The following is a 14,287-nucleotide window of genomic DNA, read 5'->3' as shown; positions in this document are numbered from 1 at the left end:
CAGCAGTACAAACTCAGCTTCAAAGGTGCAGAACAAAACATTGGGACATGTATATGCCCCCGGTTCTCTGAAGGAGTGGAGACAGAATTCTCTCCTATGGTTTAATACGCATCCTCTGTAGCATCACACATCCTTATAGCCCCAGAAGACGGCGGGAAAAGGCCAGCCTTTTTGACTTCTGCAGGGATAAATGGACTGCATTTTATATAGCGCCTTTCCACTCCTTCGAGCACTCAAAGCGCTTTACATTGTATGCCTCACATTTAGAGATGTACAGGATCCAAGATCCGGTTCCGGATCCTGCAGGATAATAGGGTTTTTCAGACTATCCGGATCCGGCAGGATCTTAAGCCGTGGATCCGGTATCCGGCAGTTACTGTACCTAAAAATCAGGATCTGCGGCATCTCTACTTTTTACATAGCCTAGGCTTTTCAGTCAGTCTTTCACACCCCCAATCGCTGCATGGAGTGAAAGCCCTTTGGAAGCAGCCGTTGAAGGCAGTGTGGCAGTAAGCCAATGAATCTTAAAAATAGTTTGCGCCAACGTAATAAAAAGGGCCCACGTGTGCGAGTTGGCTATGTGTTTCGACCCTTTCGTAGGATCCGGTATCCGGTTCCGAATCCGGCAGGATCTTAAGCAGTGAATCCGGTATCCGGCAGGATCCTAAAATTCAGGATCCGGTGCATCTCTACTCACATTCACCCATTCACATTCACATTCACACAACGGTGGCTGTGGCTGCCACACAGGGTACCACCCTGCCACCAGGAGCAACTTGGGGTTAAGTAACTTGCTCAAGGACACAACGATGGAGTCAGGCCGAGTGGGACTCGAACCTGCAACCTTTGGGTTGCCAAACGGCTCCTCTACCACCTGAGCTACCACCGCCCACTGGGATAGTAAATGTGTGTACTAGATAGGATGCGTATTACCCCATTGGAGAGCAGTCGAATGAGCGACTGCAAGAGAACCATATTGACTCTTTTTTGCTTTGCTTGTGTGTGTGTATGTATTTTTGCATGTATGTGCATGTATATGTGTCTGAAAAGAATGTCTGGCATTATATGAAGTTATTATATGGTTGTGACGTCATCTGTCGAATGCTCCATTCATTTCAACGGGGCTCCCCAACGTTCGCACGTCTGTTATTTTTCGATAACGGACGGGTTGGTCTATAACAGACCGCTGTCAATGGCAACAAGACTTTTCACTGCTAAAGCGACTTTTCAACAAGACTCTAATCAGCTGCTGTGATAGACCACACCTGTTGTCCTGGCTACCTAGCTGTTAGCGGTGCTCCACAACGGCACTGTTTTGTTTTGCGCAGCAACAATCTTTTGACATTAAAAACTATAGTAGACTTCACATTAAATAGGCCTAAAGAAATGTCCCCGCCATGTGTGAATCATTTAAGTATATCCATATAATAAGCGGGTTAACTTTCGGCGAGTCGGTCGCTTTGTGGAATAGCAGCACTCCGCTCCGCTCCGCGTCGGGGTCTAAAGATTCTCTCTGTCGTGCTGCTATTCCACGGTAGCAACCTTCTCGCCGAACGTTAACCCTTACTTAACTGACGTGTGTGTGTGTGTGTGTGTGTGTGTGTGTGTGTGTGTGTGTGTGTGTGTGTGTGTGTGTGTGTGTGTGTGTGTGTGTGTGTGTGTGTGTTAGAAATGATGCAGAGGAATATGTGTCCCGGCACCACGAGGAGACCTTTGGCAGTGAGGAGACGACCCAAATTCATCTCAGCTAAGGACGTCCAAACCGCCAAAACAAGGTGCACACACACACACACACACACACACACACACACACACACACACACACACACACACACACACACACACACACACACACCTGAGTGTAAGGTGCTATGGTACTTATTATTGACTGCTGTTGTCACTGTTGTCTTTCAGGAGGAGGAGAGGTTGTGCGTCATCTCAGCCTGGTAGAGCAGTGACAGGAGTCAAGACCATGGAGTTCTACTCCTCCGCTCTCCCTCAGTCCCACAGTTCCACACCGATCGCTCCTTGTATTACGGTCGCCAGCGCGCTGCAAACGTTGACCGTGTCCACTCCCACTTCCTCGTATGTGACCCCGCCCCCTGCGATGACCCTACCCCCTTTTGTGAGTCCTCCCCCAGCACAGACTTCAGGCAACGTGACCACAGCTCACATGTTAACCCCAACCCCCTTGGCTTCCAGACAGCTGTCATCTGAGGTAAATGTTTCCAGTCCTTCCACCAAACTACACACAGGGTCTTCTCTGAGTTCAGTGACAAGCCCATCCAGGGACCTAAGTGTTGACGACTTGTTTTCCGATCGGCATCAAGTCATATCACCAAGCTCCAAGTCCTCCGATCCGGCTCAGGTTTTGCCTGCAGCCTCGGCTGTGTCAACAGCAAAGCCCTCAACTCCGGTTCCAACTTCGTCCAGATCCACCTCCGGTTCTTCTGCCTCGGCAAGCAGTCATCCCTCACAAACTGCCCAGATCAAACACGGGGGTTTGACGTTGACGACTAGCATTGATGATTTGCGAGCGTTGGTCGATTCGGATTTAGTACTCACATCACCAAACTATGTCACAAATCCCTTTTCTCATCCTCTGTCCGCCAAGTGCTCAGATCCGGCTCAGGTTTTGCCTGCAGCCTCGGCTGTGCCAACAGCAAAGCCCTCAACTCCGGTTCCAACTTCGTCCAGATCCACCTCCGGTTCTTCTGCCTTGGCAGGCAGTCATCCCTCACAAACTGCCCAAACCAAACACACGGACCAAAGCGTTGACGACTTGTTACTGGATCTGGATCAACTCATATCACCGACCCATGTCACAAATCCCTCTTCTCATGCTCTGTCTGCCCATGTCACAAATCCCTCTTCTCATGCTCTGTCAGCCCATGTCACAAATCCCTTTTCTCATCCACAGTCCACCCATGTCACAAATCCCTCTTCTCATCCTCAGTCTGCCAAGTCCTCAGATCCGGCTCAGGTTTCACCTGCAGCCTCGACTGTGCCAACAATAAAGTGCCAAGCTCCCGTTCCGCCGCCTTCATCTAAATCCACTTCCGGGTCTTCAATCTCGTCAAGCAGTCATACTAATAATAGACTGTCCATCTCCGTGTCTTCAGGCTCACCAAGCAGCCATCTTTCCCAAACAGCCCAAACCAAATACAGGGACCCAAGCGATGATGACAATTGGCTATTGGTAGATCCCTCAGCGGTCCCGAAGACCAGATCGTTGGCACCGAGCGATCCCCTCAGATCCACTGCATCGAAACAACGAGCCGCCGCCGCTAGTCGCGCTCAGTTCTCGTCCGTTTTGGAGTCGTCTCTGTACGCGTCCACCGCTGGCTCCGCCGCGGCACCGGTGCCACCCCGCTCCAGAAGGATGTCTCCTCCTCCTCCTCACATGTCTACCACCACCACATCCTTCTCAGCCTCATCATCATCATCATCCTCACCGGTCTTTTGCTACGCCAGTCCAACTCCACCGCCGAAGAAGGACAAGTGCATCTTGCTTTGATTTCCTTATTGTTTTTTTTTTCTTGATTGGTTTATTATACTGAATTGAATAGATAATGGCGGGTCTCCACTCCTCCTCCTCCTCCTTCCCTGCCACCACCTGCGGCTCGGGTTTTGACTGCAGCCTCGACTGTGCCAACAGCAAAGCCCTCAACTCCGGTTCCAACTTCGTCCAGATCCACCTCCGGTTCTTCTGCCTTGGCAAGCAGTCATCCCTCACAAACTGCCCAAACCAAACACACGGACCTAAGCGTTGACGACTTGTTACTGGATCTGGATCAACTCATATCACCGACCCATGTCACAAATCCCTCTTCTCATGCTCTGCCCGCCCATGTCACAAATCGCTCTTCTCATGCTCTGTCCGCCCATGTCACAAATCCCTTTTCTCATCCGCTGTCCGCCAAGTCCTCAGATCCGGCTCAGGTTTCACCTGCAGCCTCGACTGTGCCAACAGTAAAGCGCCAAGCTCCCGTTCCGCCGCCTTCATCTAAATCCACTTCCGGGTCTTCAATCTCGTCAAGCAGTCATGCTAATAATAGACTGTCCATCTCCGGGTCTTCAGGCTCACCAAGCGGCCATCTTTCCCAAACAGCCCAAACCAAATACAGGGACCTAAGCAGTGACGACAATTGGCTATTGGTAGATCCCTCAGCGGTCCCGAAGACCAGATCGTCGGCACAGAGCGATCCCCTCAGATCCACTGCATCAGCTCGAGCCGCCGCCGCCGCCATCAGCCGCGCTCAGCTCTCCTCCGCTTTGGAGTCGTCTCTGTACGCGTCCACCGCCGGCTCCGCCGCGCCGCAGGTGCCACCGGCCTCTAGAAGAGCATCCCCTCCTCCTCACATGTCCCCTGTCCCCACCACCACATCCTTCTCAGCCTCATCATCCTCATCCTCACGTCCCACCCCACCTGTCTCTCGCAGCGTCAGCACGCCAAGTCGAGACATATACAACACACCCACATCTCATATGTCGACTGCCACCACATCCTTCTCAGCCTCATCATCATCATCCTCACCTGTCTTTTGCCACCCCAGTCCACCTCCACCGCCGAAGGACAAGTGCATCTTGCTTTGATTTCCGTAACCTCCTGTGGCACGCTGTAATAGACCAATGTAATAGTTAACTAATAGTACTACACTACTATGACAGTGCACAGGGCCTTTAGTAATACATTACGACTGGGTCATTGCCATTCTGGTAACAGTTCATTTATAATGCTGTGTCTTAAGGGGTTATTGATTTTTTTTCCCCCTTGATTAGTTTATTATACTGAATTGAATAGATAATGACGGGTCTCCACTCCTCCTCCTCCTACCCTGCCACCTCCTCATCCTCCTCCTCCTCCCCTGCCACCACCTCCTCCTCCCCTGTCCCCTGCCACCTCCTCCTCCTCCCCTGTCCACTGCCACCACCTCCTCCTCCTCCTCCCCTGTCCCCTGCCACCACCTCCTCCTCCCCCTCTTCATCATCCTCCTCCTCCCATGTCCCCTGCCACCTCCTCCTCCTCCCCTGTCCCCTGCCACCTCCTCCTCCCCTGCCCCCTCCTCATCCTCCTCCCCTGTCCCCTCCTCATCCTCCTCCTCTTCATCATCATCATCGACACATCCCACCCCACCTGCCTCCGAGTCGAGACATGTACAATACACCCACATCTCACATGTCGACTGCCACCACATCCTCCTCCTCCTCCTCTCACAGCGCCAGCTCTCCTCCCCTGTCCACTGTTACCACCTCATCGTTCTCATCATCATCCTCATCATCATCCTCACATCCCACCCCACTTGCCTCTCAAAGTGCCAGCACACCAAGTCGAGACATGTACAATACACCCGCACCTCACATGTCGACTGCCACCATTTCCTCATCCTCCTCTTCATCATCATCCTCATGTCCCACCCCGCCTGTCTCACCACCACCTCCTCCTCCTCCTCCTCCTCCTCCCCTGTCCCCTGCCACCACCTCATCCTCCTCCTCCTCCTCCTCTTCATCATCCTCATCCTCATGTCCCACCTCACCTGTCTCTCACAGCACCAGCACACAGAGACATGGAGACATGCACAACACACCCACACCTCACATGTCTACTACCACCATCTCCACCTCATCCTCCTCCTCCTCCCCTGTCCCCTCTTCATCATCATCATCATCATTATCCTCATGTCCCACCCCACCTATCTCTCACAGCGACAGCACACAGAGACATCGAGACATGCACAGCACACCCGTATCTGGTGCTTTGTAGAGGACAAGCAGTGTTGGCAGATGTGTCTGACCAAATCCCGCCCAAAAGCTTCTCAAAAACAGCCAAAATGTGTTAAATTCCGCCCAAAATCAACAAATTACATTGACTTCTATGGGCCCAAAACGGCTAAAAAAAACCACCAAATGGCCCATTTTTCCCTTTTTTCCCCACCGACGCTCATCCCAAGGGCACCCGCCCAATCTGGCAACACTGAGGACAGGCAGTGAACACAAGGTGAAAAAGAAGGAGGACTGCATCTTTCTATGATTCCATTATTGCTTGTTTCTTTCTTCTTTCTTGATTGACGTACTATTCTGAATGTAATTGATGATAATAATGAAATAATGTAATATTGTGAAGTGTTATTTTACCATCTTACGTAAACTACACTATAGGTGTACAGCCTTCTCAGTGCCAATTAAAAGTAATTCAGCATTACTGTTTTGATTATTAAATGCTACTCCTTTGAGATGAATGGCCAACATCATCTAAGAAAAGTAAACATTAATAAAATTATTATTTATTACACAGACAAGCCTATGTGCCATTGTAATTGTCCGTATTAACATCTTAACAATAGGCTAGTTTACTTAACGTAAGGCCGACAGATATCTCAGCTATCGAAGTTATAGTTTCAGTAACATCATATTTGGATACTACAATGTTGATTTCTCCCATCGATTTTCATATCACAGTAATACAGTGTCAAACTAAAGAGCACTTCAACAGAGTTGATCTGGTGGCCGTCATGGTTATTTGTTGATTCACTGGTGAGGACAAGCTGATCACTGGAAGTAAATGGACAGCATTATGCTAATGCTGCCCATTTACTTCCAGTGATTATGCTAAGCTATGCTAATAATTCTGATCCAATATATCTGCGTACGGAAAACTCTGAGAAGAAAATCATATGCACATTCATGAATAATGCTTGGAAATACAGCAAATATGTGAAAATCAAAAAAGGGTGGACTGTTCCTTGAAAGGCTCACCAGGGCACACACACACACACACACACACACACATTTAAGAAAAGTGTCTGAGTTAAAACATCTGCTACATCCTCTTCATGCTTTCGCATAAAACATTCAACACAGAAGAAATGAGTACAATAACACACACATCTCTAACTTGCAGTGCTAAACAGTAAGGAGTCACATTCCCAGTCAGTCCACTGAGTGGCGATGTAGAGCACTGCATTTTATCATATGCTATGACTGACATCCAGTGGCGGCTGGCAGTCTGTCAAACAGGGGAGGCTGCTCAATTACAATATGTCCAGAACGCAAAAACAAAAGGGGGGCGTGGATTTTGACACACATAATAATAATAATAATAATAATAATAATAATAATACTTTCGTTTTATATAGCGCCTTTCAAAACACCCAAGGACGCTTCACAGAGTGTTGTGTTGGAACGTGTGAGTGTGTGTGCGCGTCAGTGTGTGAGCGTGTGTGTGAATGCATGTACGTAAGTGAAAGTGCTTGTGGAACTAGCAGCCATGAGCCTCCAGGAAGAGATGTGTCTTAAGGTGTTGCTTAAACATGGCCAGTGAAGGGGCATTTTGGATGTGGTCGGGCAGGTTGTTCCAAAGAATGGGAGCAGCAACATGGAAGGCTCTGTCACTGGTGGCCTTGAGCCTGGTACGAGGGACGATCAGCTGGCCCTTCGAAGAGGACCGCAGGGATCTTGAGGGGTCATAGGGGTGAAGGAGGTCTGTGAGGTAGTGGGGTGCCAGACCATGGAGGGACTTGAAGGTTAGGAGGAGGACTTTGTAGGTAATGCGTGACTTGATGGGGAGCCAGTGAAGCTGTTGAGTATGGGGGTGATGTGCTGCCAGGGTCTAGTGCCTGTTATGATCCTGGCAGCAGAGTTCTGGACATATTGCAGTCTGTCTAGGACCTTGTTGGGTAGACCAAGCAGGATGGCATTGCAATAGTCCAGACGGGAGGAGATGAAGGAGTGAGTGAGCGTCTCCATGACTGTCTTAGAGAGTGAAGGCCTGAGTCTGGAGATGTTTCGGAGATGATAGAATGCCGATTTGGTGACTTTTTTGATGACATCTTACAATGGTCCTGAGCAACAAATGGCCCCACACACTTAAGGATTATTGTTGAAACAAATGTGTTGGAAAACTGGTGTTTTTTTACTACACATATTGTTCTTAATTATTTGAGTGTAGCTCTTTGTGAGAAATCTTACAGCATGTCTGTTCTGGAATAAACACAGGAACTGACCTGTGGTGGGGATTCTAACATCCAATCCACCCTGTAAGTACACCATTATTTTGCTGCACATGCACACCACGCAAGGCTGCACTATCCGCTCTGCGAATGTGCAGCACGATTCGTGGAGCATTGTCTTCCTTCGTTTTGCTGATCTGTAAGGACCTAGAAAGTCTCTGATTAATTCCATCTTTATTGTGAATGTAGCTTGTCAAGACGCTGACAAAACACACTTCATGTGTGATCAATAGGCCTTGGCTATCTTTGACAGACTGCCACGGTCTCCCGTTAATCTTTAACTTCAATAAACCCAAGAGAATTATTGGGTATTTTCCTTACACCACCATATTATGGGGAGTATTTTCCCCATACTACATTTATAACATTACATGGTGTGTCAATAAACCACGAAAAATGTCATATAGCCTCGGCTACTCGAATAAGACAAATGTTATAGATGGGTTTTTAGCGAAACAACACTTACAGATTGGCATCTAGCGAACTCAAGGGTGACAACGCTCCACAAATCGTGTTGCACATGCGTAGAGCAAATCGTGCAGCCTTGCGTGGTGCGCATGTGCAGATAGGATAGTGCAGCAAAATAATCGTGTACTTACACACCCAACATGACTGACACACAATTCATTCTTCATTGAGAGGTACTGTATATCCTTGGCAAATGGCCTAACTAAATAAGTACTGTACCTTATTCTTCGTTTTGAAGTGCTTAGGGCCTTCCTTCATAGATTTCCCCACAAAAGGCAGAAAGTATTTCCCTAGCTCGGTTTTTCCGAGTAGTCACTTAAAAAGTTGAAAGTGTAACAAATGAAAAATAATAAACGAAATGAAAAAATAATACATAAATAATATAAATAGTATATGTATATATACAAAGTATCTGTGTATATATACAGGGGTTGGAAAAAATAACCCTGTCATTTTAGTGTGGGATTTCATGGCTCAAGTGGACCAGCCTATTGGCCAATCCTCATTAATTGCCCATTGCACCAGTTAAGTGAAGTGTGAAGGTTCAATTAACAGGGTAAGAGCACAGTTTTGCTCTGCACACAACATTATGGGTGACATGTCAAGAGTTCAAAAAGGAGAAATTCTTGGTGCGCGTGTAACTGTTGCATCTTAGACCAAGACAGCAAGTCTTTCTGATGTATCAAGAGTCATGGTATCCAAGGTAATGGTTACGTTTGGATCGGAAGGCAGTGACTCGATGACTCCCCTCCATCATGAACAGGTCTCTGATCAGACAGGTGAAGTTAGCTGATGAGGCGGACGTTTCGAACGGCACTTAATAGTGCGCTGCCCCCTCCGCATTTGATCTTACGGCGATTCCATGGTGGGAGTTTCGTTCATCACGGTAGCGCTTATCTTACGCACGCTATTTGAATGGTGAATAACCGCCAGACGGCGGAATCGTAAAATAGGCTATAAATAGATCTAGTGACGGCATATTTAGATACTACAATGTTGATTCATCGCTTCAATTCTCAACATCTGTGTACAGAAGTGTCAGAATAAAGAACATTATAAGGTGGTAGCTTGGGTAGTAGCCATGTTTGTTTTTCAGGTTTCCGGTTGAGAGGGAGGTGGCGCACAACATTTTGGGTACCAAGGCAGCGAAGTCAGCATCTGATGGTGCCCGCAAATATCACCGTTACGCCCACAAATGCAGTCAACTGCCAAGGGAGGAAATAAAGCAATTTTTCGTTTCGATCCTCACTTCATGACTCGATGTCCAGTTAACTCACTGGAAGGACAGCTGCCTTCCCTGTTTCGAACGGACCCTGCATACCACCAAGAGGGATGAACCACATACAACAGGATTAACTTTGGACGGAAGAGGAAGCCTGTCTAGGCTGTAGGCTACTTGTGCAATTCAACCAGGTTATTGCCTGGTTGAATGATCACCTGGTTGAATTGTACAGGCAAAAACAGGTCATTTGGAATATGTGCATTTTTGTGGAAATTTCACTTTTTTCACATTCACTCCATATATTTAGGAAAAGTCATCAAAGATGAAGCAAAAGAAATATGTACTTTACATGTACATGTATTTTTCAGACGTTAAACATTGAATGGGATCAAATAGAACCCAATGATAATAGGATAATTTGTTGCCGGATAAGACTCTCACAATAGCGCAGCACATTAACGCTGATAACAGCCCACTACAGATTTTATCCAAGCTGTGTTTACATGTAAACGGATCACAACATATCTGCTTTCTAAAATATCTGCATACATGTAACCAGCACCATAATTAAGAGCCAAAAAAAAACAAAATTTAAAAATAGAAGGAAGCTTGTTAGTGAAATTACTTTTTAATATTTTCTTTTAGCACCATCAGGCCTTACATTGCTAATACATTGATTTGTTATAGTGATTAAGTCAATACACATAGATAAGTGTTATGATATCAAATGTAAAAGCTCATAATACTTCTAAGCACAAATTCATTTTCATTGATGATAAGATTGTGGATAATTTATTATTTAATTAACAATCATTGAACTGTTTCATACGTATTTTCATCCATCACTATAGCCTGATGAACCAGCCTAAATGTGAGACTGGATGTGTAATTTAGTGTTGCCCCGATGAGCGATACATCCGAAGATTGTTGATGAGAACAACGTGTTGTTTTTCAAACCGTGCCTGTGCCTATAGGCTGGCGCTCTGACCAATCAGTGATTTTTCTCGTTGATGTGCTTTCCCAACGTTACGAGCTTCGTCGTCACTCCCTCAAAACCCCGCCCGCTTTGATTCACAACAAATTCAAAACAAATCTCTGCGTTGTGATTGGTTTGCCAGACTCAGGGCACAGTGTTCAAAATGTTCGACCGATCCGAGGCTAGACCACTCGCAGCCGAAAAATGTCGCCATCCAGAGGGTAGCGCTGGTTTACTAGGCTACCATCACTATGAAATATAAAAGCTCATAATACTTCTAAGCACAAATTAATTTTCATTGATAAGATTGTGGATAATGTATTCCTTTATACAGTAGCCTATATATTAATCTGTTATATGTATTTCATACACATTTTCATCCATCTGCCGTTAAAATATTATGTAAATGTATGCAGGGTATAAGGGCTTAAAGTAAGAGATCATGGATACCATTTCTAACTAAGTGTTTACAGCAGGGCTATTCAATTGGAGGCCCGAGGGCCACATGCGGCCCAGATGCAGTCCACATGCGGCCCAGGCATGGCCCCCAACTGAAGCAGTATACATTTCAGTTTTGTTACTGCAGTACAACACATTATTGCTTGTGAATCTTCTTCTTGTCTTACACATTCACATTCAATGTGGTAAAGTTTTAGGTTAGAGGAACATGTTTAAAATTTGTTTGTGGACTACTGATTTTAAGTGTCATTTCAGTGGTTGTGATGTCTGAAAATGTGTGGCCTGACTTCAGTTCTTGGTTTCGAAATGTGGCCCAGATGAAATTCTAATTGAATAGCCCTGGTTTACAGGCTTTCTATTGTACTGCACAGTACACAGTATATACAGTATACAGTATGTATTGGTATGCAGACGGCATACAACTTGCATGTTATACTAACCAGGGCTTGACATTAACTTTTTCACCCACCTGCCACTGTGGCTAGTGGTTTTCCTGAGTCACTAGCCATCCAGGTATTCCAGTAGCCACAGATTTTATACAGTTTTTTTTTTCTTCATCGTGATGGTGTGTATGTCTAACCTTACAAGATGAGTTGCTAAAGCAAGATGAGTATATAGCTTTCTGCATGGAAGTATGTCAAGTAAATAGAAACTGAGTTACAAACTGATACATAAGGGGCAAACAGAATATAGCCTACTACAATGCGTATGTCATACCAAGGAATAAGCTGCCAGCCAAATTGGCTAGTGACACTGAAAGTATTACTAGCCACAGGCAAGTTTTACCAGCATTTGGCCGGTTGGCAGGTGCCAGTGTCAAGCCCTGATACTAACGCACAGTACAGTACATACAGTATTTTATTGTATGCTACTCATCACAGAAACAACACCTAATTAATAATCATCATCAGAGTCAGTCCATACACTTACAACAAAGAACCCTGCAAAAACACCTGCAAAAACGCCTCCAAGAAAAGTCACAGCCACTCTCATCTGAATTAATTGAATAATAGGAACCATGTATATGTGATAGGGTGGACAGCATAGGCCTATCATCTGAACTATTTGAAGCATGTAAGCTCAGAGTTCTCTGTGGAGAGGAACTTGCATTGCTCAGTGAACGGGTGTAGATGCGATAGTCATAGGAATCATCTGAGCTTGGAAATCTCTGGGGATAGATGTGGCCGAGGCCAGGAGATTCATATGGATTAGTACGTGATCGGATGGACGTCAAGTCATCTGAACTATTTGAAGCATCGAAGATTGGAGTTCTCTGTGGAGAGGAACTTGCATTGCTCAGAGAACGGGTGTAGATGGGAGATTCATACGAATTACCACGTGATCGGGTGGACAGCAAGTCATCTGAACTATTTGAAGCATGTAAGCTCAGAGTTCTCTGTGGAGAGGAACTTGCATTGCTCAGTGAACGGGTGTAGATGGGATCGTCATAGGAATCATCTAAGCTTGGAGTTCTCGGGGGAGAGATGTGGCCGAGGCTGGTTGATCGGATGGATGGCAAGTCATCTGAACTATTTGAAGCATTTAAGCTCAGAGTTCTCCGTGGAGAGGAACTTGCATTGCTCAGAGAACGGGTGTAGATGGGAGATTCATATGGATTAGTACGTGATCGGATGGATGGCAAGTCATCTGAACTATTTGAAGCATTTAAGCTCAGAGTTCTCCGTGGAGAGGAACTTGCATTGCTCAGAGAACGGGTGTAGATGGGAGATTCATAGGAATCATCTAAGCTTGGAATTCTCTGTGGTGGAGAGGAACTTGCATTGCTCAGAGAACGGGTGTAGATGGGAGATTCATAGGAATCATCTAAGCTTGGAATTCTCTGGGGAGAGATGTGGCCGAGGCCGGGTGATCGGATGGATGGCAAGTCATCGGAACTATTTGAAGCATTTAAGCTCAGAGTTCTCCGTGGAGAGGAACTTGCATTGCTCAGAGAACGGGTGTAGATGGGAGATTCATAGGATTACTACGTGATCGGATGGACGGCAAGTCATCTGAACTATTTGAAGCATCGAAGATTGGAGTTCTCTGTGGAGAGGAACTTGCATTGCTCAGAGAACGGGTGTAGATGGGAGATTCATAGGAATCATCTACGCTCGGAATTCTCTGGGGAGAGATGTGGCCGAAGATGCGAGATTCAGATGGATTACTGCGTGATCGGATGGATGGCAAGTCATCTGAACTATTTGAAGCATGTAAGCTCAGAGTTCTCTGTGGAGAGGAACTTGCATTGCTCAGTGAACGGGTGTAGATGCGATAGTCATAGGAATCATCTGAGCTTGGAAATCTCTGTGGTGGAGAGGAACTTGCATTGCTCAGTGAACGGGTGTAGATGCGATAGTCATAGGAATCATCTGAGCTTGGAAATCTCTGGGGATAGATGTGGCCGAGGCTGGGTGATCGGATGGATGGCAAGTCATCGGAACTATTTGAAGCATCCAGATTGTCCCAAGATGGGAGCCAATGGAATGGCACTAAATTAGGAGGCACCTGGACTACTTGAGGATTGGAGGCAGGGTTTGGGGCTGGGGCTGGGGCTTGGGCTGTTTCTTCATACTGAATAAGGTACTCTGGATAGATCTGACTGTCCTTAAAAATAACAAATATGCTCGGATTATTGATGTCATCTACACAACAGTCAAAGGACACATTTTTCTGATTGTCTTTGGGTGGAGGCCTTTTCATACTTCCATATCCATTGGTGAAGTCTCCGACCAGAACCCGACACTCAAACATGGATTTAGTTCCAAGATTGCTGGTGTAGTCATGGGAGTATTTAGCATCTCGGGCAAAATAGGAACCTGTAAAATACAGTATGTCTCTGTTTCAGTGAGCAATTAAAGCCTTAGTGTGTGATGTGAGCAAACGTAAGCATCGTCATACATATCGAAGTGTGGGTAGTAGGGCTGGGATATTATGCCTTAATTTTGATTAATGAATCACACAAAAATTATTTCGATTAAAAAAAAACTAATTTTAATCGCACTATAATATAGCTACATAGTTCTGGATTAGACCAATGTGGAGGGCAGCATTTCGCCTCATGGTGAACAGTCTGCTGAAATTGAGAAGAGTTCTCCCTTCTTTTAAAAATGAACAATATTTTTAGATTAAGCTTATTTATTGTCATTATTC

The 14,287-nt window shown here is 46.0% G+C and overlaps 1 protein-coding gene across 2 annotated transcripts; it reads left to right on the top strand.

Moving 5' to 3' along the window:
* Positions 1–4: 4 nt before the first annotated feature.
* On the top strand, positions 5–6,691 carry LOC134464114 (uncharacterized). 2 transcript variants are annotated; one of them, XM_063217569.1, is made up of 3 exons: positions 5–25; positions 1,670–1,775; positions 1,915–6,691. In XM_063217569.1, exon 3 carries the CDS (start codon positions 4,808–4,810, stop codon positions 5,762–5,764), a length of 957 nt encoding a protein of 318 aa, XP_063073639.1. In that variant the 5' UTR covers positions 5–25; positions 1,670–1,775; positions 1,915–4,807; the 3' UTR covers positions 5,765–6,691. The 2 variants fall into 2 exon arrangements, with proteins under 2 accessions (XP_063073639.1, XP_063073638.1); XM_063217568.1 differs by having other exon boundaries at positions 11–25; positions 1,915–4,801.
* The last annotated feature ends 7,596 nt before the right edge of the window (positions 6,692–14,287 follow it).

The sequence above is a fragment of the Engraulis encrasicolus genome, chromosome 15 (assembly GCF_034702125.1).
Source record: "Engraulis encrasicolus isolate BLACKSEA-1 chromosome 15, IST_EnEncr_1.0, whole genome shotgun sequence".
In the NCBI taxonomy this organism is placed as follows: domain Eukaryota; kingdom Metazoa; phylum Chordata; class Actinopteri; order Clupeiformes; family Engraulidae; genus Engraulis; species Engraulis encrasicolus.
The sequence above is the reverse complement of the archived record's forward strand: the minus strand, read 5'-3'. Positions and strand labels throughout refer to the sequence as shown.

Coding starts and splice junctions, on each gene's coding strand:
- LOC134464114 (XM_063217568.1), top strand. CDS start 1,672: ATGATGCAGAGGAATATGTGTCCCGGCACCACGAGGAGACCTTTGGCA. Junction 1,776..1,914: donor GTCCAAACCGCCAAAACAAG/GTGCACACACAC, acceptor GTTGTCTTTCAG/GAGGAGGAGAGGTTGTGCGT.